The 21,365-nt window shown below is 56.5% G+C and overlaps 2 protein-coding genes across 2 annotated transcripts in view; one reads left to right on the top strand and one right to left on the bottom strand.

The window, feature by feature from the left end:
* Positions 1-13,239, top strand: part of BRD3 (bromodomain containing 3) — a 32,977-nt gene extending 19,738 nt beyond the window's left edge. The window contains 6 exon segments of the mRNA XM_045562280.1: positions 2,692-2,766; positions 2,768-2,884; positions 4,019-4,254; positions 7,415-7,707; positions 8,894-9,022; positions 10,011-13,239. Coding sequence (XP_045418236.1) covers positions 2,692-2,766; positions 2,768-2,884; positions 4,019-4,254; positions 7,415-7,707; positions 8,894-9,022; positions 10,011-10,126 — 966 coding nt within the window. The 3' untranslated portion in view covers positions 10,127-13,239.
* A 1,703-nt stretch (positions 13,240-14,942) lies between these two features.
* BRD3OS (BRD3 opposite strand) lies at positions 14,943-17,035 on the bottom strand. Its single transcript, XM_045562279.1, has 2 exons — positions 16,858-17,035; positions 14,943-16,564 (listed from the first exon to the last, which is right to left on the bottom strand). The coding sequence occupies exon 2, from the start codon at positions 16,023-16,025 to the stop codon at positions 15,771-15,773; it is 255 nt and encodes an 84-aa protein (XP_045418235.1). The 5' UTR covers positions 16,026-16,564; positions 16,858-17,035; the 3' UTR covers positions 14,943-15,770.
* Between the last annotated feature and the right edge of the window lie 4,330 nt (positions 17,036-21,365).

The following is a 21,365-nucleotide window of genomic DNA, read 5'->3' as shown; positions in this document are numbered from 1 at the left end:
GTCGGGGAGGGTGCCGGGGAGCCTCGTTCTTGCAACACATTTTTCCTGGGTGGCAGCTGAGCCCTGCCAGGCTTGCAGCTGGTTCCTGGGAGGCTGCAGGGTGAGTGGCTGGGGAGGGAGGGGCCGGCAAGCGGAGCAGGAGCAGCGCACCACCCCCCCAACCCCCAGCCTGGGCTCTGCGGTGTCACACAGGCGGCCTGTGCCTCCAGGGCCGGCTCCCGTGGGTCGGTGGATGTCCATCCTCTTGTGGCTTTGCCAATTGAAGGTTCCAGCATGTCTGTCTATGGCAAGGGAAGGCTTTGTCACAAACCTGCCAGCGAGGCTTGTGGATGTTGACTTAAGTGACAGTTCTTTTGTAGCCTTTTGCTTTTCTGACCACAAAAGTAAAGGGTGTACGTGTTACAGAAAATGTGGTGACCAGAGGGATGGCTCAAGGGACGACAAGGGGGTATCTCGGTCTTGCGTTTGGCACAGGGGCCTCGTGAACACGGGCTGTGATCTCTCCCATGTTGATGCTTGCGTGTGTCTGCGTGTGCGTGCCTGTCTGCCGGAGTCCAGGTGCTGCACACGTGTTTCCGTGGGTCAATGTGTCAGAATCTAGTCTTACCTTGCATAGCCGATCGTGTAGGGAGTTTGCTTTTATAAAGAACAGTGCCAATGTTTTAAATGTTATCTGTTCAAAAGACTTTCCTTTTGGAGGAGAAAGTCAAAGTTAGGGACATCTTTTCTCCTCTAGGGCTTTTACTCTTTCTTGCGGAATGTCGTGTGAGACGTTCTCTGTCCCCTGCTCAGAACCGTTTTGGAACCTTGAGCAGTTCACGGTGTCATCCTGGGTTACGCAGGCTGAGGGCCGAGGGACAGGTTTCCTTCTGTGCTGTGGGGTCCTGCTCACGCTTCCGACCCTCCTGCGTGTGGCCTGCCCGAGGCCCCTTCTGCGGCTGCCACCCGCTCTGCACGGCCCCGCTGGGGAGCACAGTGCGGTGGTGCTGGAGGTCCCCGTACACCCTCAGGAAGCCACCAGGAGCCCCAGTTTTATCCTGAGACTTTGCTTCCTGCATCTTGAACCCAAAGGGTTGTAAGACACGTTCCCTGGAGCCTGGTAAACACACTGACTGCCACACTAGAAAAAAATTTTTTCCCATGGGGCCACAGTGTTTTATTACGAAAATAGAATAAAAGCTTCGAAAACAGGCCGGGCATGGTGGCTCACGCCTGTAATCCTAGCACTCTGGGAGGCTGAGATAGGAGGATCGCTCGAGGTCAGGAGTTCGAGACCAGCCTGAGCAAGAGCAAGACCCCCGTCTCTACTAAAAATTGAAAGAAATTATATGGACAGCTAAAAATATATACAGAAAAAATTAGCTGGGCATGGTGGCGCATGCCTGTAGTCCCAGCTACTTGGGAGCTGAGGCAGGAGGATTGCTTGAGCCAGGAGTTTGAGGTTGCTGTGAGCTAGGCTGATGCCAAGGCACTCTAGCCTGGGCAACAGAATGAGACTCCATCTCAAAAAGAAAAAAAAAAAGCTTCGAAAACAAAATGATCCTTTCTAATTTAATGAAAAATTTGTTATTTTTTGTTTTTTTCTGTGTGTGACTTCTATGGAACTGGACAGTTCGGGCGGCTCAAGGTGGAGAGACGTGTGAGTTACGGGTGCTTCACAAGGCCCCGGGCTCAGCGCTAGCGTGAGTTGAGTTAAACACAACTCACAAGGCAGTTGATGTGCTAATTCCTGGCTGAGCCTGACGAGGAAGCCAAGCGGGGTGGGCAGCTCTGCGTGGGCACACAGAGCGTGGAGGCCCACCGCTCTAACTGTTCCTGCAGAACGTGGGCAGCAGCGTGGGCTCGGGCTGGCGAACCTTCCTTGCTGGAGACTAGCTAGCAGTTGCCACCATCAATTTTGCAAACTGAGCCCAACAGCAAAACGACCTGACCTGACCAGGCTTCCAGGCGGTCGGCCAAGAGCATGCTGAGTGGCGGTGCTTAGATTGGGGCTCTCGGGGCGGGCGTGCCTCTGGGGAAGTGTCCCCAGACTGGGAGGCTAAGACCCGGAGTGGGCTCTTCTGGAAGCTGCACTCCAGGCTGACCAGTGGAGTTGCACTGCGTGTGTGTAGACGAGCGTGGGTCTACAGTGTGAGCTCGGCAGAGCGAGATCTCCCCTCGTGGCTGCTCGTCCCTGTCTGAAATGCCCCCGGGGCTGCCCCAAGGATGGGCCCTTCCCCGAGAGGGGTTTCCAAGGTGCAAGGCCTGGTGTGACATTTGTCTGTGGAGCCGGCGTTTAGAGTTAACCCTGCATGAGATGTGACGCTGCAGGGTACGGGGTCGGGGGATGGAAACTGGCTCGCAGACGCCTGTGGCCCTGTCAGAGCCCAAAGGAGGGCTCTCTTCCTGCTCCAGCACGGGCAGCCCTGCAGAGCGCCAGCCGGGGTCCCTGGGACACTTGTCTCCCGGAGGAGGCCTGCACAGTTAGCCCAGGATGTGGGGTCCCCAGGCCTGCCCTCAGGAATTGAGGGGGCGGGGAGGGCGGGAGAGCAAGTCCAGGAGCGGCCACAGCCCTCCAGTCGGTGGGGGGCCCAGTGTCCTCGCAGGGCCGACCTTCCTGCAGGGCCGACCTTCCTGCAGGGACGCTGGGGGCCGCGCCGAGGGGTGCCGCCTGGGCATCCGGGTCCTCAGGGCGGCCCTGCTCTCCCGCAGGACGTGTTTGAGATGAGGTTTGCCAAGATGCCAGATGAGCCGGTGGAGGCACCTGCACTGCCGGCCCCCGCGGCCCCCCGCGGTGAGCAAGGGCGCCGAGAGCAGCCGCAGCAGCGAGGAGAGCTCGTCGGACTCGGGCAGCTCGGACTCGGAGGAGGAGCGGGCCACCAGGCTGGCGGAGCTGCAGGAGCAGGTAGGGCCGGTGGCGGGCTCTGGGGTGCAGGCCAGGTGGGGGCTGCGGTGGGACAGGCAGCCGCCCGGCGGCCCAAGGTCTGCTCCTTTCCCGGCCTTCCGCGCACGGCGTGCGTGGGGCACTGTGAAGGTGCTCAGAGCACCCTGCCCAGCCCTGGGGCGGCGGGAGCCTGACCCACAGGCATGCGTGGGCGGCTGTGTGGACACGTGCCCTGGGGTGGGGTGAGGGCACAGTGGTCACTTGCGCCTTATGCTGCTCCAGAAAGGTCTGGAAGGCACTTGCAGAGGCTGTGGCTCTGCCGTCTGAGCTGTTGCCTGTCGGGGGACGGGCACAGGCATTGCGGTGTTGTGGGGACTCGGCCGCCCACCTCCGCCTCTGACCAGCCCCGTCTGCGCTTCCTCCCCTTCTCTGCCTCGGTTTCTTCGTTTGCAACTTGGGGCGTTATGACCTCTTTGAGTTGTTTTGAGGATGAGTTGAGGGAAATGCAAACTGTTTGTCCCAAGCATCTGGGAGCCGGCGGGCACGGCCTCCGGGACCGCAGGCAGGAGCAGGTGGGGCAGGGCTGCCGGGTCAGGAAGGGGCACTCGGGGCCCTGAGCACAGGGACGGCCCTGCAGTCACCAGTGTTGCTTTGGGCTGGACGTTGGCTGGCGAGGACACACTGCAGGGATTATGGCCGTGAGGCCTGGCCGTGGGGCCAGTGGCTTCTCCACCTGGAGGCTGGGACGGCCTCCCGCAGCCGCACGGTGCGGTTCACGGTCCTGTAGACCTGCTGTGGTGGCAGAGGCTTCCCGAGGAAGCCGTGGGAACGCTCCTTGCTCAGACATTTAGCCTCTGGAGTCTTCCTCCTCTGAAAACTAAAAACAACAAAAATGTTAGCCGCCCTCATGGAGTCCGTGTCGCGCCACCTGCCCGTGCTGAGCTGGGCCCAGGCACCTCGTCCCTCTGGGAGGTTCTGGGCTCACCAGCAGTCACGCGGGGGCGAGGGCAGAGTGGCGCCTCGGAGGGGTCCGCCCAGATCCGTCTGGCCCCAGGGCAGAGGGGCACGGGGGCTCCGGCCCATTCCTCACCCAACCAAGGCAGCTCTGCGGGCCCCTCGGGGTGCGGCCCCGCTCAGCTGCCCGTTTTCTTACAGCTGAAGGCCGTGCACGAGCAGCTGGCCGCCCTGTCTCAGGCCCCGGTGAACAAACCAAAGAAGAAGAAGGAGAAGAAGGAGAAGGAGAAGAAGAAGAAAGACAAGGATAAGGAGAAGGAGAAGCACAAGGCCAAGTCCGAGGAGGAGAAGAAGGCCAAGGTGGCCCCGCCCACCAAGCAGGCCCAGCAGAAGAAGGCTCCCGCCAAGAAGGCCAGCAGCACGACCGCGGCCAGCAGGTGGGCTCCAGCCCTGCCCGGGCCCCCGAGGCCCAGCACCTGGCACGTCGTGGTTCTCATGCAGCAGCAGTGCGGGATGGGGCTTTGTGCCTTAGCCATGTGGAAACCGGGGTGGGGTTGCGGGGAGACATGAGGCCCCAGGGACACCCCTGCTGGGAGAGGTAGGGCTCCGGGGTGCCGCTCAGCCGTCTGCAGGGCTGGCCTTGATTCTGGGCATCAAAGCACTCGTGCTGCCTGGTCTGCACATCTTGAAGCTTTTGGGAGGTTTTCCTGACCTGGGCCAAGGATATTTATTGGGGTAGCGCTTCATTCCTGGTTCACCCAGGAGGCAGGGGCCAGGGTGGTGAAATCGTGCCCCAGCAGAGATTCAGCGCCTGGTCTATGCAGCTTTATTCGGCCCCTGCCACGGCTGGGCACCACCCTGAGGAAGGCCACCGTGGACACACGGAACGGGAAAGCAAGTTGTGGTGGTGGGGCTCTCCCTTCCCACGGAGGAGGTGACAGCTGTGCAGGTGCAGGTTTAGCAGCAGGGTCAGGGGTTCCAAGGGGTTCCAGGAACAGGAATGGCAGACACGGGGCCATGCAGGCCCGCAGAGCATGTTGCTCCAGAAGTTAGGCCAGGGTTGGCACCTCTGCAGAAGAACCAGGTGGGGAAAGAGGTGAGCCGTGGCTGCTGAGGTTGCATTTTATTCTTGAGCCAATGGAGGGGAGTGAGAGAGGATCTAAGCTGGAAGTGGTCAGATCCTGGCCGGCGTGGAGCAGAGCTTGGTGGGAACTGGGAATGGGAGAGGGGACGCCCCTCGGAGGCATTGTGGTCATCCAGGCAGAGGAAATGGGGTTGGTTTGAGGGCTGTTGGGGGCCAGCGGGGCAGGCCTGGTGCTTGGCATGGGAGGCGAGGAGCGAGTGGAGTCCCGGTGGGCGGCAGCCGGGCAGGCCGCTGACAGAGACGGAGCAGAGCGGGGGGGGGGTGGGGGGGGGCTCCTTCCTTCCTTCCTTCCTCCCTTCCCTTTCCTCTCCCCTCACACTGTCTTCTTTTTGGAGGGGGATGCAAAAGCCAGTTTTCCTTACACAGGTAGAGCACCCCTTATCCGAAATGCTTGGGACCAGAAGTCTTTTAGATTTTGGGTTTTTTCAGATTTTGGAATATTCGCATTATAGTATACTTACCGTCGAGCATCCCAAATTTGAAAAATCTGAAATCCGAAATGCTCCAGTGGGCATTTCCTTTGAGCATCATGTCAGCACTCAGAAAGTCTTGGATTTTGGAGCATTTCGGATTTGGGATGTTCAGCCTGTGCTGTCTTGGTTTTGGTATGAGTGTAACGCTGACCTCAATAATGAATTGGGTGGAATATGATACTCTAGAGTGACAAGGGCCGATAAAAAAATGAGTTCAGAAGTGTGCCCCCTCTTCTGTTTTCTGGGGTAGATTTATAGAACTGGTGTTAATTCTTAAATGTTTGGTACAATTCACCAGCAAAACCATTTGGTCCTGGAGTTGTGACCATGAATTTGATTATTTTAATAGATACAGGACTATTAGGTTATCAGTTTCTTTCTGAGTGGGTTTCGGTGGTTTCTGCCTTTCGAGGGACTGCCCCCATTCACCCGGGCTGTCCCGTGTGTGGACCCAGGTGTGTGCAGGGTGCCTTGTCACCACTTCCTGTCCACGGAGCCTGCGGTGAGGTCTTCTCTTTCATTCCCGATGTCGGCAATTTGTGTCTTTTTTCCTTGGTGAATCTGGATAGAGATTTATCAATTTTATTGATCTGTTAAAGAATCGTCATCGGATTTCATTGATTTTTCTGTGTTTTCACTTTTATTCATTTCCGGTCTTCGCTGGTTCCTTGTGTCTGTTTCAGACTTGGCTCTTCCTCAGTTTCGTAGGCAGAAGCTTAGATTTCCGACGTGAGACCTTTTCTACCAGGAGGTTTGATGCTGTAAATTCCCACCTGAACGCGGCCTTAGCTGCGACCCACAAACTTTTGTATGTTGTGACCTTATTTTCATTTTGCTCAAAATAATTTCTGGTTTTTCTTCAGACTTCCTCTTTGACCAGTTAGTTATCTGGAATTATGTTGTTTGACTTCCCAGTGCTTGGGGACTTTTCCAGATGTTTTGACGATTGACTTCTAGTTTAATTCCTTTAAGGTCAGAGAACATACTTTGGATGACTTGAGTATTTTTAGCTTTGTGAAGGGTCTTTCACGGCCTAGAACGCGGTCTGTCGCGGTGGGAAGAGGGGCCCCAGACCGACACGCTGAGAGTGCTGTCCAGGTCTGCTCTCACTTTTGCTGGTTTCCTTACTTTGTTAAGTAGCAGGAGAGAATTGCTGGAATCTCCAACTCTGGACTTTTTCGTAGTCCCTTTTGTTCCAGTTCTGTCAGGTTTTGCTTTCTGTTTCTCAAAGCTTGGGTTTCTGCTGCGCGCGCTTTCGGGCCGTGAGGTCTGCTTGCTCAGTTGACCCCTTTGTCATTACGCGGTGTCCTTCTGTCCTCCTGATGATCGTCCTTTTCTGAAGTCTGCTTTGTCTGCAATCAGTGGAGACACTCCGGCTTTCTTTCCATTAGTGTCTGCATTGGTTTTTTTTTTCATTTTTTCCCTTTTAACTTACCTATAACGTGATATTAAAGTGGGGTTTGTGTGCATTGCATGTAATTGGGTCTTGTTATTTATTCAACCTGACCATCCCTTTGTTTTAGTTGGTGTGTTTAGATCATTTATATTTAATGTGATTATTGATGTCATTGGATTTGGTGTACTGTTTCATTGTTTTCTGTTTGTCCTCTCTGGTTTTTGTCCCTCTGTTGCCCCTCGCCTGCCTTCTTCGATGACCTGCACGTGGGGGTGGGTGTGTGGGGCCTGTGTGTGTTGACAGGAGTAGACTCTGCGCTGGTTCCTGGCCGCCCTGGCTGGCAGCAGCTGTTCTGGCCTCTGAAGCAGGGCTGTCCCGGGCAGCCTCGGTTTCTGCTGCACTTTTCCACCTCAGGGCACCACTTTGGGTGTGTGTCTCAAGAGGAGAGCCTGGTCCCCGAAACAGTCTGCTGCCTGGAGGAGGCAGCCAGGCAGGGCAGGTGGGGGCGCAGAGGGGGGCGCAGTGGGCTGGAGGGCCGACAGACGGGGACCTGCCGCCACGTTGCTCTCTGTCCCCTGCCTCAGACAGCTGAAGAAAGGCGGCAGGCAGGCGTCTGCGTCCTACGACTCAGAGGAGGAGGAGGAGGGCCTGCCCATGAGCTACGACGAGAAGCGCCAGCTCAGCCTGGACATCAACCGGCTGCCCGGGGAGAAGCTGGGCCGCGTGGTGCACATCATCCAGTCGCGGGAGCCCTCGCTCAGGGACTCCAATCCCGATGAGATTGAGATTGACTTTGAGACTCTGAAACCCACCACCTTGCGGGAACTGGAGAGATATGTCAAGTCTTGTTTACAGAAAAAGCAAAGGAAACCGTTCTGTAAGTTGTCCAGGCGGAGCGTGGTGCTCGAAGCCCCTCTCCCCCAGCCCGTCCTCACGGCCCCCTCAGAGTCAGTGTGGGGCGCAGGGCTGCCGCGCCCCCCGGGCCCTTTCTTCCCCCTCATTCCTGGGAGATGTCTGTCTGTGCTCGGCCAGGGCCAGGGGTGCCGGGACTGAGCCCTGGCCTGAGCCCCACCCAGCCACAGCCCTCTCCCCTGCTGTCGGGAGGTGGGCAGCACGCGTGTGCTTTGGCCTGAACCTTGTCCGGGCGAGGCAGGACCCGGGGCCGGCCCCTCGCCCCCATCCATGCAGGGTCCGTGTAGGGTCCTCGCCACACACCTTCCTGAGGCTCCGTCTGGGGCCTTGGCTACAGTGACCTCTCCAGTGGTCCCTTGCCAGAGCAGACCAGCTTCCCTTGTGACACGAGGACACTCTCCCTTTGGGGTCATGTGTCCGGAGGCCTCACAGGATGCACTCCGGCACTGGCCCGGGCTTGCCCTGGAAGTCGATGCCTTCTGGACAGGAGCGTGTCACCGCTGGGTCTGCGGGTGCTGGAGCTTGGGTCGGGGCAGCCCTCCTGGTGACCCCAACAGCCCATGCAGGGCACGGCGAGGCTCACTTGAGCCTGTGTGTGGCCGCAGGGTGGGCTCGGTCCCCCCTCACTCCGAAAGGGGGAGCCTGTTTTACCTGGATCGAGTGTCTGTGTGACCCTGTGTGGTCGTGGCACACTTGACCTGCGGTGAGTCATCACCTTGGAGGTGGCGACTCAGGAGTGTTGGCGGTGGAGGCCGGGCTCCAGAAGGGGCAGCCCCAGGGAGGGAGGGCTAAGCTGGAGGCTCTGCCCCTCCCATGGGGTGTGCTGGCCAACAATGTCCCCTCTGCGCACCTGTCGGTGGAGCGGGAGTGGCCTCTCCCACCTATGGTGAGAGCTCAGTAGAATGGGGCTGGGGAGGGTCCAGCTCAGCCCCGCCATTTCTGCCGCCCGGGGGCTCAGGTGGCCGCTCTGCAGTGGTCTGTGCACAGGCCTGGGAAGTGCGGGCAGGGGTGCAATGCTGCATGCAGGGATGGGGCCCCCTAGGTGCAGCCCCGGCTCCTGGAGTGGCTGAGGGAGTGAGGCAGTGGCCCCAAGAGATGCAGGGAGGCTGCCTGCCCACTCTCCGCCGCGTCTGCACCCTCTGTCCCCACAGCAGCAAGCGGGAAGAAGCAGGCGGCCAAGTCCAAGGAGGAACTTGCGCAGGAGAAGAAGAAGGAGCTGGAGAAGCGTCTGCAGGACGTCAGCGGGCAGCTGAGCAGCAGCAAGAAGCCTGCGCGGAAAGGTACCCCCAGGGCCACGGCCTGCCACCTCCGGTGTCCAGAGGGTCCGGGCACCGGCAGGCCAAGCGTGCGTGTGGGGGCCCACGCGTGACGGGCTCTGCGTTCTCAGATGAGGCTGTCGACCTCCTGAAAGCTCCCTGTCCTTACCTGTTCCTTGGGGGCCACACCCTGACCTGGCAGGGAGGTCATGCAGACGTGAGGTGTGTGAACGCACACATTCCAGACCCTGTGGACAGACGGAGCCGGCTCATGGGGGGCCGGGCCTGTGGCTGGAGGTGACAGGGTCCTGCCCTGGCTCTGTGGCCAGCCCCGGCCCCTGGCATCGAGCTTCCTGACCACCCCCAGGGCACATGAGAGCAAGGGTGGGGGGCCCCAGGCCCTGTGCGTGTGCTACTGGGGCATCTTTCTCTGGAGCTCATGGGAAAGAGCAAATACCTTTCTCCCCGGCCTCAGGAACAGGCCCCTGAGACACGCGTACAGGGACATCAGGGTCTGGGTGGTGGTCAGAGGCTTGTGGGCTTTGTGGTCAGAGTCGGGGACCCTTCTGGACTGGAGCTGGGGCCGTGACCTTGCTGGGCCTTGTCTGCCCAGGGTCGTTGACACAGGGCCTGTGACCCTGCCTGCTTCCTCGGAAGGCGAGAGCGGTCTCCCCCCATCATCCCTGGGGTGGCCTGGACAGAGTAAGCGCTCCAGAAATGCCACCTGCTGGCACCTGTGTGGTCACTGCTCGTGGGCACGTGACAGGGTGGATAGCTCTTCACGGGGGACCTTCCCCTGCGTCCTGTGACTCTCCTAGTAGGCTGTGTTTACCTCTTTCCATCTGGGGCATATTTAAGTAGCCTTGTTGACCTCATTACTTCATTTCAACAAACATTTATTAGGCGGCTGGGTGGTTTAATTAAACAAATATTTACTGAATGAAATGGGATGGTGGCGTGAGGCCCGCGCGGGCTGGTGGCACTGAGCGCCCTCCCTGCGTGTCTCCCGCAGAGAAAGGCGGCTCCGCGCCCGCGGGGGGCCCGTCCAGGCTCAGCAGCAGCAGCTCCTCCGAGTCGGGCAGTAGCAGCTCCAGCGGGTCCAGTTCCGACAGCAGCGACTCGGAGTAGACGCTGGACCAGAACAGAACAAACGATGTCGCACACGCCGAAACTCTGCAGTGTCCCCTCCTATGGTTAATATACTACTTTTGTTCCATGGTGTGCAGGTCTTCTTTTTAACTCAGTGTTACGATATCTCCCAGTTCTGCTTTCGTAGGTCAGAGATCTGTCCCGTGTGTGCGTTAGGCGTGATGAGAAGGTGTGAACTCTGCGTAAAGTCCCTTTGTCATAACCGAATCCGAGCGCTCGGAGACAACTTCAGATGTGAGCCCGGTGGCCATAGAAAGCCGCGAGAGAGATGATCTGAATGGCCTTGCGAGAATCCCTTTTGTGTGCCCAGCCTGGTCAGTGGCTCCAGAAGGAATGTCACGGAAGTTTCTCTGCAGTGGGTACCATATTGAAGGCTGTTACCTTTGCAAACAGGTGTTGTCTTTCTCATCTGGGCCTCAGGCTCCGGCCCTCGTGTCTGACGCGGCTGCCTCTTCCTGCAGGGGCTGAGGACATCAGTGCCTGCTCATGGGAACCGGGCTGGGCCCAAGTGAAGGGTCATCGTGGCCCAGCCCAGAGCACGGAGCTCGTGGGGCGGGAACGGCGGGGGGGCCTGTGCAGGGAGGGATGTTGCGTCCTCTGAGCGTGGTGACGTCAGGCCCTCCCGGGAGGGGACACGGCTGCTGCGTGTGCACCGTGCAGGTTTCCATACACTGAAGCTTTTACCTCAACTTAAAAAAAAAGAAGAAAAGATTAAAAAACAAACAAACAAAAGGAGACTTTTTTGTAAGGTTCAGCAATTTTCTACGAGAGCCCAGCCCAGCGTGTGTCCCGGACCTGCTAGCGTGCCCCTGCTGCTGCACACTCTGGAACCGTTTCCTCCATTTTATGTAAATATAAATACTTTATTTATTAACACCATTGGTCATTTTTTTTTTAAAAAAAAAAAGAAAAACAAAATCGCAGAAGAAATGCATTAAAAAAATAGCAGAGATGCAGGGCTTTGGAACAGTGAGAAGGAGACCCGGTTCTGCCGGACGGCGGCCCTCCCCCTCCAGGTGCTAGTTTCTGTGGCCCGTGCGGTGCTCACGGCTGCGTGCACGCTCTCTTCCCCGGTTGGTTGAGTTTTCTGGTTTTTTCCTTTTCGTTTTGTGTGACATTGGAGACTTACAGGTATAGACGACTTTCAGCTGCAGCATATTCTAATTTTTTATTTTGTTTGTTTCGTTGTTTTGTATCCACTTCTGGTCTCTTTAGGACTGTTTTAAAAGAAATCAATTTAGGGAACCCCAGTTATATAATATAAACTTTGTAATCTGAGAGAAATGTATAGTAAATTTAAGTCTTGATTTTTAACTTTCTATTGTAAAAAATAATAATAATATACAGAGTTTAACAGAAGGTTACGTTTTGGTTTTGTGTTTCCGGAGGCTGCCGTGTGGCCTGTGTGCGCAGGGACGCCCCAGATTGCCCAGCCGAGCCCTGAGCCTCTCGGCTCAGCCCGGAAGGCAGGGCCAGCCCGGGCCTGCGGGTGGGGTCTTGCTCCCAGCCCCCAGGGGCCTGGCCTGGCTGCTCTGCAGGTGGAGTGGTGTCTGGCCCCGGGAGGTCCCCTCCTGGAGGTTGCACCACGCTCCCTGCTCGGGCCTTGTCACAGCCCAGAGATGACAGAAGCCAGGCGTCCTCCCAGCCTCCCTCTGAGAGGACCCTGGAGGGGGGTGCTGGGCGTGGAGCTGTGCGGTGGTCTGCCCTTTGGTGGCCAGCACTTCTGGATGGATGTAGGGACTAGTCAGTAACCTGACGCATGGCAATTTGTAGAAATCATAAAACCGATTCCGATCGCACCAGCCCTCACGGATGTCCCCACAGTGGATACAGAGCTCTGAGGGGGGAACGGGAGGCAGATTAGCTTTTCTAATTGCCGGTGATTCTGGCACTTGGTGAGTTTTCAGCCAGTTTGTTAAACTTTCATTAAGTTTTGTTTATAATAAAAATATGAATGGATTTTAAAGTTTCCATTTTTTAAAGTTACCCTTGTTTTTCAAAGGTATTTTCTAAATAGATCTTTAATGGAATATTTAAACTATGAGTTTAAGGAACTAACACACGACAACTGATGGGTCTTCATGCAGGATCTGACTGGTCACGCGCCGCAGTGCACGTCTGGGTGGTGCACGGACCCTGAGGTGGGGGTGCCGGGGTGTGGGGTGCTCCTGCAGCTCGCCCCTCCAGCTGCAGGGGAGCGAGGTGTCACCTGTGCGAGCTGCTGGGCGGGGAGGTGGCTGGCCCTGGCCTGGGCGTGTTCCTGCCCGCTGGTTCTCTGCCACGGTGGAGTCCCGCCCACCTCCCCTCCTGCCACTCAGACGGCAGCGCTGGCCTGGCAGCCTCCGAGGGCGCACAGAGCAGCTGTAGTCCATTGGTGCTGTAACTTTTTTAAGGCTTTCTGTCCAGACTTCAAAACTGATTTCTCTGCAGAGGTGTGGAGGATCGATGATGTCCTCGCACCCTGGATGTCGGGCTGCAGTGACTGCCATTTCCACATCTTCCGTGTTGGGAAGATGCAGCTGTTCAGTTAGGTCATCCCAGCACTGAGAACTGTAGGCAGCTTTCCACGTGCTTTCTCAAGGGGAAGGAACGGGCGGGTCGTGCGCAGGCCGGTCGTATGCAGGAGTGGAGCCCAGTGCTCTGAGCGGCCCCTGGAGGCCGAGGGGCAGCTTGGGCGCTGAGGGAACCCCAGAGACCCCGCCCCACGCCGGGCAGGGTCACCTTGCTTACAGACTGTAGGACACGTTTTCTTTTGTGTTTGTGTTTGTTTTTGTTCTTTTGCAGCACTCATGCCTTTTACAGTCTTTTGGGGAAAAACAACACCCACGTAAACAATGTGTCACATCCAGTTTAGCGCTGTCCCTTAATACTGGCGTAACACTTCCAGGAAGTTTTTCTTTTTTATATTTAAAATGTTGCTTTTCTGTATGATGTGCATGCAAGTTTACCGTAACTTTTCTTAAACTTTTTAGTGCCGTTTCTAGTATATTCCTGTAAATGTCAGTTACTGAAAATGAGTCCAATGTAAGTAGTTTTAGCTTGTTTATTGCAATGCTGGCCTCAACACAACAGAATAAAAATGGTAGAAAGTACTCTTTGATGTTCCTGGTAATCATGAACCCTGCTCCTGGGGCATTTGTTTTGTTTTCATAATAAAAAGCAAAAAAAAAAAAAAAAAGGAAAGAAAGACCGTCTGTGCGTTTTCCTGCTTTCTGTGCTGCCCTGGCTTGCGTCTGGGCAGGAGATTCCAGAAACGCTGGTCTGGAGGACCCTCCCTGGTACACAAGGGTGGTGACTCCTGCCTCCTTGTGTCCCCTAACTGGGCAGAAATACCCGGAGCGTCCAGGAGGGGTTCAGAAGACACTAAGCAGCTCTTGTCCGCAGCCTGGGCAGAGGCGCCAGTTAACTGGTGCTCTGGGACAAGCTGGCTTCTCCGTAGACAGGCAGACCTCTGCTCTTTTAGCCCTCCCAGTACTCATGCCCTCCTGCTGTGCACCTCACACTACCCTGAGATGACTGCTGTGACGCAGGTGTCAAACACCCAAGTCCAGCCAGCCCAAACGGACATTCGAGTGAAACCACGTGAGATGGGCTGCCACACGGAGGTTTGCTGCCACTCCGTGCAGAGCCTGGCGTGCAGTCGAGGCTCAGTGAAGAATGGAGAGAGTTCTAATGCTTTGCAGAACGGCCTTGGTGTTGGAACCAGGCCTGGGGACATGTCCATCCTGGACAGGGTCCAGGGCATCCTGTCACTCTTGGCCAGACTGACCCTTCTCAACCAGACCAGCCTCCCTGAGGACAGAGACAGGGCCTTGTCCACCTCAGGCAGATGGTGTCTCCCTGCAGCCTAAGCGGCTTAGCACCAGCTGTCCTATGCATGACGCAGTGCCCGTTTATCCCACACACACCCCTGAGCCCCGTGGAGACTGGCCTGCGCACACCCGTCCTCCTAGCGCTGTGTGTGACTTCAAACCCTGTCTCCATGGGCCGACCTGACCACGACCCGTCCTCAGGTTAGTCTGAAGTGCAGTGAGCCAGTGGCACACGGACATTCCAGATTAGTCTGTGAAGTTTGCTTTCTTCCCAAGCAGGACTTACACTGAAGCATGAAAGATGTTGACAGAACCGGTCCGGTGGGCCTGGAGCACGTCCCGACTACTGGGGCTCCTGCTGAAGTCTCGCTCCCACAGGCAGGGCAGGAGCTCCAGCCCCACGCTGTTTCAGGTCTGACTTCAGCCTCCTGGCCTGTGGCAGCAGAAAGTCCCAGGGGCTGCGGGGGGCTGCCGCTGACCAGGTCTCGGCTGGAAATGTAGTTTGGCCCAGCAGTGCCACTTTTAGGACATTTATTTGCTGATGAACCTGCACAGCTGCAGAGAGAAATATGTACAGCCACGTTCAGGACATGCTGTTTGCACAGATGACAGCCTCATGCCATCTCTGTGCCCACCTGTGGGCCCACAGAACTGCTCGTCAGATGTGAAGGAAATGCCCATTTGTACAGTTGAGCCAGAAAGAGAAGGGCAGAGCAAGAGGGATGGTGCAGACTACACACGCACAGGGACAAGTCACAGGGGACACTGGCAGCAGCTGTCCCTAGGGGCACCTTTGCTTAGCTTTGTGCATTTCTGTGTCGGGGTTTTTAGCAATCCTTAGATACTACTGTTATAAAAACACTGAAAGCCAAGTAAGATATTATGAACAAAGATAAAAATAAGAGACTGAGCAGGGGAAGGAGAGTCCTAAAGGAAGTTCATTTAGAAAAGAAAAATCAACGTTGACAAAAGACCGTTCCACATTTGCATAGCCAGGCAGACTTTAATCACAGCAGAGGGGAGATCTTTTCAAAACGGCTCATGAAAACAGTGCACACGGGTGGGCACTGGCTGCACGTGGGCAGCAGTGACAGACATGTCAAACCGTCAGCGGTGTAAGCTGTGGCCCCAGAGGCTAAAATACAATGTCCAGCGGAACCTGCCATGCGAGCCATATCACTACATTTGAAATCACTGCAGGTAGCGCGTGTGGGACTTCAAGCTTTTGGGTTTCCTCAGTGCGTCCTGGGTGCACTTGCTGGTGCGACTCAAGTGTCTGGAAGCTATGTGTGTGTGTCACACAGAACAGCCATTTTGGTGACTCAAAATGCAAGTGCAGCAAAGCTCCCCTGGGCGGCTGCTGCTCACTGTCCGCGCTGACCGCGGCACAGTCGGCTTCCATCTTGGCCGAGCAAATGGATCTGAGACCAATGGACGTCCCTCATCTTCCTCAGACCTGACCCCTTCTGTACCGGGCAGAAGTGAATACTGAACACAGCCTACAAAAACTTGAAAAGGTGGGTTGTCACGGGAACGGAGGGGTTGCTCTTGCTTGCTTGGAAGCATAACAGAGAAACATCTGGCAGCGCCTGGAGGATTCAAATGTCACCACAACTGACCACGAGGGACTGCAGAAGGAAAGCGTCCTGTCACACCGCTGTGTGCTGAAGGGCATGGGTTTTTACACCACAGTTGGATCTTCATGTTCCTTATTCAGAATCTTCCAGTGAGGATTAGAAATCAACACCTGCGTGAAACACAGGCCTGTTTTCCTCGGCACTGGCACCTGGGCTCAGGTTCCCACACTGGAATCACATGACTGTGCAGAACTTGGACTGGCCTGTGTCCCGGGAGACCTCCAGCTTGTGCTTGTCCCGGACTAGGATGGCCTCGTTTCCATACTGGGAGTACCACATGCTTCGGCTCCTGCTCAGGTACGTCCCAGGCGGCACGGACGCCAACTTCTGCTGCTGCTGCTGCCAGATGAGCAGAGAGGTGTCCCTGTAGCGGAGGCGGGCATAGCCTTCGGACAAGGCTTTCTCTGCCAGCGGCACGCGGCCACTCATGCCCCTGCGCTCCCGCGGGCTCCTGCGCTCCCCGCTGGCACGGCCCTGGCGGGCGGACAGCTGCCGACGGCTGGCACTAAATTAACTCATCAGATACATTTTCCAGCTTTTGGGCTTGAGGGGACCTCGTTTAACTTAATGGTAGAAACGAGAGATCCGGACCATTCGCAGGAAAGTGCTCGGGAGGGCTGTGCTGCCAGGGAACCCGCGGCGCCCCGAGCATTGTGCGGACGCGGAGAGCCATCCCGGAGGCCGCGCGCGGGGCAGGGCGGCGCCTGGCCACGCTCCTCGCACCGCTGGGGGTTGACAGGGACCGGGCACCGGGCCTTGGGAGCGCGGTTCTGACGCCACGGCCTGGACTGCTGGGCTCGAGGAGAGGTACCCGGTGTCTCGAAGGAAAGGACATCGTCGCCTTAGACGCAGGCGGAACGCGGCTCTGCGCTGTCCATGCCGGCGGTGGCGCTTGACGCCCGTCGGGACGTGGACCCAGCGCCTGTTCTGTTCCGGCTAGTCGTCGTCGCGTCTTCCCGAAGGCGCCGCTACAAAGAAAGGGACATGCTGTGGGTGGGGACGGCCAGGGCCCCGGGGGGCACAGAATCCTAACCCTGGGCCAGCGGGCTCGGCCAAGCCAGCCGGCCTGTATCCATCGCACTGTCCCGGCCCCAGACTGGGAGTGCGACGCGTGCGCGACCCCGGTGCTGGGAGAAACTAGCCGGGTGACGCGGGGACGGCGCTCGCTGCGCGTCGGGGTCCTCTCCGGGCCCCGAGGCCCAAGCGCCCCAGGCCCGGGCACCGGGGACCGTCCGGGCGGCGGGAGGGGCTCGGGACTCACCCACCGGCGGCGTCTCCGCTCGCAGCGCCCCGGCGGCCCCCGGACCAAAGCAGGCGACGTCCGGCGACTCTCGTAGGGAAGCAGCCACGACCCCTCCCCGCACGCCCTCCCGGACCCGCAGGGTCATGCTTCTGCCCCTGCAGGGCCCGGCTCCCCGCCCGCGCGCCCCGTCACCCGCCGCGGCTCTCGGCGACGCGCGGGCGGCGGGGCGGGGCGCTGGGGCTCGGAGCCGGGCGGGGCCGCGATACCGCGGCCGCGTCTCCATAGCAACGTCGCAGGCAGCGCCAGCCGAGCGCCGAAGCCTGCAGGCGGGCGCGACGAGCCCGAGTCATCGATCGCTCCGCGGGACAGGGCCGGAGAGACCCCCAGGAGGGAGAGGAGGAGGAACAGGAGGAGCAGGAGGAAGAGGAGGAAAAGGAGGAGTTGGAGCAGGGGGAGGAGCTGGAGGGGGAGGAGCAGGAGGGGGGAGGAGCAGGAGGGGGAGGAGCAGGAGGGGGGAGGAGCAGGAGGGGGAGGAGCAGGAGGGGGGAGGAGCAGGAGGGGGGAGGAGCTGGAGGGGAGGAGCAGGAGGGGGGAGGAGCTGGAGGGGAGGAGCAGGAGGGGGGAGGAGCAGGAGGGGGAGGAGCAGGAGGGGGGAGGAGCAGGAGGGGGAGGAGCTGGAGGGGAGGAGCAGGAGGGGGGAGGAGCTGGAGGGGAGGAGCAGGAGGGGGGAGGAGCAGGAGGGGAGGAGCAGGAGGGGGGAGGAGCAGGAGGGGGAGGAGCTGGAGGGGAGGAGCAGGAGGGGGGAGGAGCTGGAGGGGAGGAGCAGGAGGGGGGAGGAGCAGGAGGGGGAGGAGCAGGAGGGGGAGGAGCAGGAGGGGGAGGAGGAGCTGGGGGAGGAGCTGGGGAGGAGCTGGGGGAGGAGCTGGGGAGGAGGAGGAGCCGGTGCTCTTGCTGTTACTATTAGCATTCCTATTCCTAATAATTGATAGAATTATTTTTAATTAATTAAATAGTGTCCTAGGCATACTATCAAAAATAGAGTTCTAAATTCTACATTTCTGCCAAGGAAGCCAGGCCCCCATACTGCTCCTTTGAACTCCCATAACAGCCCGCTGACGATTAGGTCTATTTCCTTCTGCACCCATCTCCTGGGGTACTCCCATAATGCTCTCACTTGGTATCTGTTCTTTTCCTTCTTGAAGTTTTATTTTTATGGCTTTCTCCAATGCGAATTGAGAAAATTGCTGTTATGGATGTTCAAGGAACACTAAACCCACAACTGTAGGATGCATGTTCTTTACACACACACAGGACATTTACCAAAATTGACCATATGCAGGACCAGAAATCAGTTTCAACAAATTTCAAAGCATTTAAATCTTACATAAATAGGGCCACAAGAAAATTAGTCTATAAAGAGATAATAAAAAGATAACCCGAAGAAAACCCATACATTTGATCATTAAGAAATATATTTCTAAACTTCTCATGAATCATAGAAGAATTCACAATAAAAAGTTTTAGATATTTTAATTGAATTATGATAAAATACAGCACATCAAAAACTTGTGGGATGCAGTTAAAATCATGCCTAGCGGAAAATTTATAGTCTTAAAAGCATATATTAGAAAAGAAAGATAGTTAAAAACTAAAGAGCTGGCCGGACACCGTGGCTCACACCCGTAGTCCCAGCACTTTGGGAAGCCAAGGCAGGAGGATGGCTTGAGGCCAGGAGTTCAAGACCAGCCTGAGGAACAGAGCAAGACGCCGTCTCTACAAAAATTAAAAAAAAAAAAAAAATTAGCCAGGCATGAGCCACTGTGCTACTCAGGAGGCTGAGCGAGGAGGATCGCTTGAGCCCAGGAGTTGGAGGTTGCAGTGAGCTGTGATCACATCACTGCACTCCAGCCTGGGTGACAGAGCGAGACCCTGTCACAAAAATTTTTTAAAAATAAAAAAATTAAAAAAACACCTAAAGAGCTGAGCATCCATCTCAAGATGTCAGAAGAAGAGCAGCAAAAATTGACTAAAAGACAGTAGATGGAATAAGGATGAAAGAAGAAATGAATTAAATAGAAGACAAACATACAAAGTCCAACAAAGCCAACATTTGGTTCATCTCATTAAAGAAACTAATAAAAATGATAAGCCTCTGATTAAGAAAAAAGAAAGAAGATACATAGAACTAATATTAATAATTTTTTCTTGGACACAGTCTCTCTCTGTCACCCCTAGAGTGCAGTGGCGTCATCACAGCTCACATCCAAATACACAACAACAGACACAGCCTGCGTGAACAGGAGGGAACAAGGATTCGGAGGGTGGAGCCAAGAGGAATCGTTCCCAGGGCCGCAACGAAGGTGGCAAAATGCCCAGCCAGGTTTCAGCAAGGTTAGGACGTGGGCCGCTGTGTCCCCCAGCCCACTCCTCGAGCTCCGCATCTCGGCCCCACCTCACAGATGTGCAGGAGGGGCAGCTGATCTGCCTTTTAGTCCACGGGTCTGAGCATGGAGAGGAACTGTACACAGTGAGTTGCACCTGAGGACCCTGTTTTGCACGTGGACCTAATTTAAATAACAAGAGCATGAGGCCATAGTAGATGAGGCTTTGGTGGGGGCCGGGAGGGATATGAGCAACTCACGGCCAGAGGACTAACTAAACTTGTCCTCAAATTCCCTGGCTTGGCTCTAGACAAAACTGCCATGGAATCCTCCTCCCATCCAATGTGAGCTGGTCTCGGTGACTCTCTTTTAAGGCGGAGTAGGTGGCAGAAACACTCCATGACTCCTAAAGTTAGGCCCATAAAAGACGGTGTGGCCGCGGCAGGGGGCTTCTCCCGGCCACCCTCACTGCTGCCCACTCCAGGCCGGGTGTGTGAGCTTCCGAGAGAGCCTGTGAGCCACCAGTATTGTTTCCGGACTGATTCGTGCAAGACTGGCCTCTTTTACTTGCAGGGAGGAGCTCTGCATTGGTTTCCTGTGGCAACTGTATCACATTTCCACAAACTTGGTGCCTTCAAAGCAACAGAAATTTGTTCTTTCACAGTTCTGCAGGTCAGAAGTCCGGAATTAAGTTGCTGGCGTGGCTACCCTGCTTTGACAGGCTCTGGAGGAAACTATGTTCCGTACCTGTCTCCCAGCCACGTTGGCCGTCCTTGGCATCACCCCAGTCTCTGCCCCTGTGGTTGTGTGGCCTCTTCTGCGTGTCTCTTAATAAGGACACGTTCGATTGAGGGCTGCTTGAATAAGGTCTCCTCGTCTCAAGATCCTAAGTTAATTACATCTGCAAAGACCACTTTTCCAAATAAGAGGATGCTCACAGGTTTCAGGAATTTGACGTGGATACATCTTTTTGGGGTCCACCATTCAACCCACTGTGAACCCCAACACAGAAACTGGTGCAGAAGAAACGGAGAAAACCTTGGATCGGTTGTCAGCTAGGGTGTGGCTTGAAGCAATGAAAATACTGCTTGTCTTAGGGAACGGGACAAAGGGGCAAAACAATAAATTGTCCCCTGTGGTCACCTAGGACAATGAGCCCAGTGAAAGTCTCTGGGGAACCCAGGAATTGTACCAAAAACGGATTCAATGGCTATGGCATACTTTTTATGTGGCTCTTAGAGAATAAAAACCTGAGGTCCCTAAATTTTAGTTCAAGACACAGAGCAACACCCAAGGATGCTGCCTGCCTGCAGCAGAGGTGTGACATCCGAGGAGGGCATCAGGTGGCATCAGGTAAGTGGGGAAGTGCCAGCCTTGGTGGAGGGGGATGGCCACTTCTACTGGCCCGGAGGTTTCCAAGGGTCGGGGATAGCTGATTCCGGAGTGCATCGTTGCCCTTGATGCCCCATCCCAAGTCCTGTGGCCCCTGCAGCCCCGTCAGGCCTGGCTCCAGGCCAGGAAGACTTGCTGGGCTTGAGGATTTGGCCTTCCCTGGAGCTCCTTGGCTGGGCTTGGGGCTAGTCCTCAGCTTTCCTGCCTTGTAGCTCCCGGAGACGAAAGCCTCTTTGTGCATGCTGCCAAGGAGGTCCTCTGGCTGTCACGCTTTGCCTTAAAAGGGTGATTAATCACCCTCAGCTGGTCAGACTTTCTGCAGTGCATTCATGGCTCCCTGCAATAGCCATGCCTTCATTTCAGAGTTCTAACGATCACCCTTCCCTCCGACCCTTCAATCGTCTGAGGCATCCCACCACCAAATACGTTCCCTTGCTCGGCATCTCAGCCCGGTTCCCCGCTGGGGAGAGTTTTAATGACTGCTTCCTCGTGTTAGGGACGCCAGCACCCCTCCTCCCATCAGCAGTGGGTTCTAGTCACCAGCCGGTCCACAGTAGCTCTGTAGTCGCCCCGGCTGGTGGGAGGGCAGGGAGGGGCCCACGGGACCTGGCAGAGAGGCGGTGGGGGGCGAGGGAGGGTCAGGCCCCTCCTGGAGTGTGGCTGGGCCTCTCTGGCCATGGCGGTAGGGGGCCTCAGGCCAGAGCAGAAGCAGTAATAGAGCAGCGCCTGGCGCAGCGCAAGTTAAATGTTTGG

Source organism: Lemur catta, chromosome 10 (genome assembly GCF_020740605.2).
Source record: "Lemur catta isolate mLemCat1 chromosome 10, mLemCat1.pri, whole genome shotgun sequence".
NCBI classification, from domain to species: Eukaryota; Metazoa; Chordata; class Mammalia; order Primates; family Lemuridae; genus Lemur; species Lemur catta.
The sequence above is the reverse complement of the archived record's forward strand: the minus strand, read 5'-3'. Positions and strand labels throughout refer to the sequence as shown.

Bases quoted from the DNA above. Each gene is read 5' to 3' on its own strand.
- BRD3OS (XM_045562279.1), bottom strand. From the start codon at position 16,025: ATGAGTGGCCGCGTGCCGCTGGCAGAGAAAGCCTTGTCCGAAGGCTAT.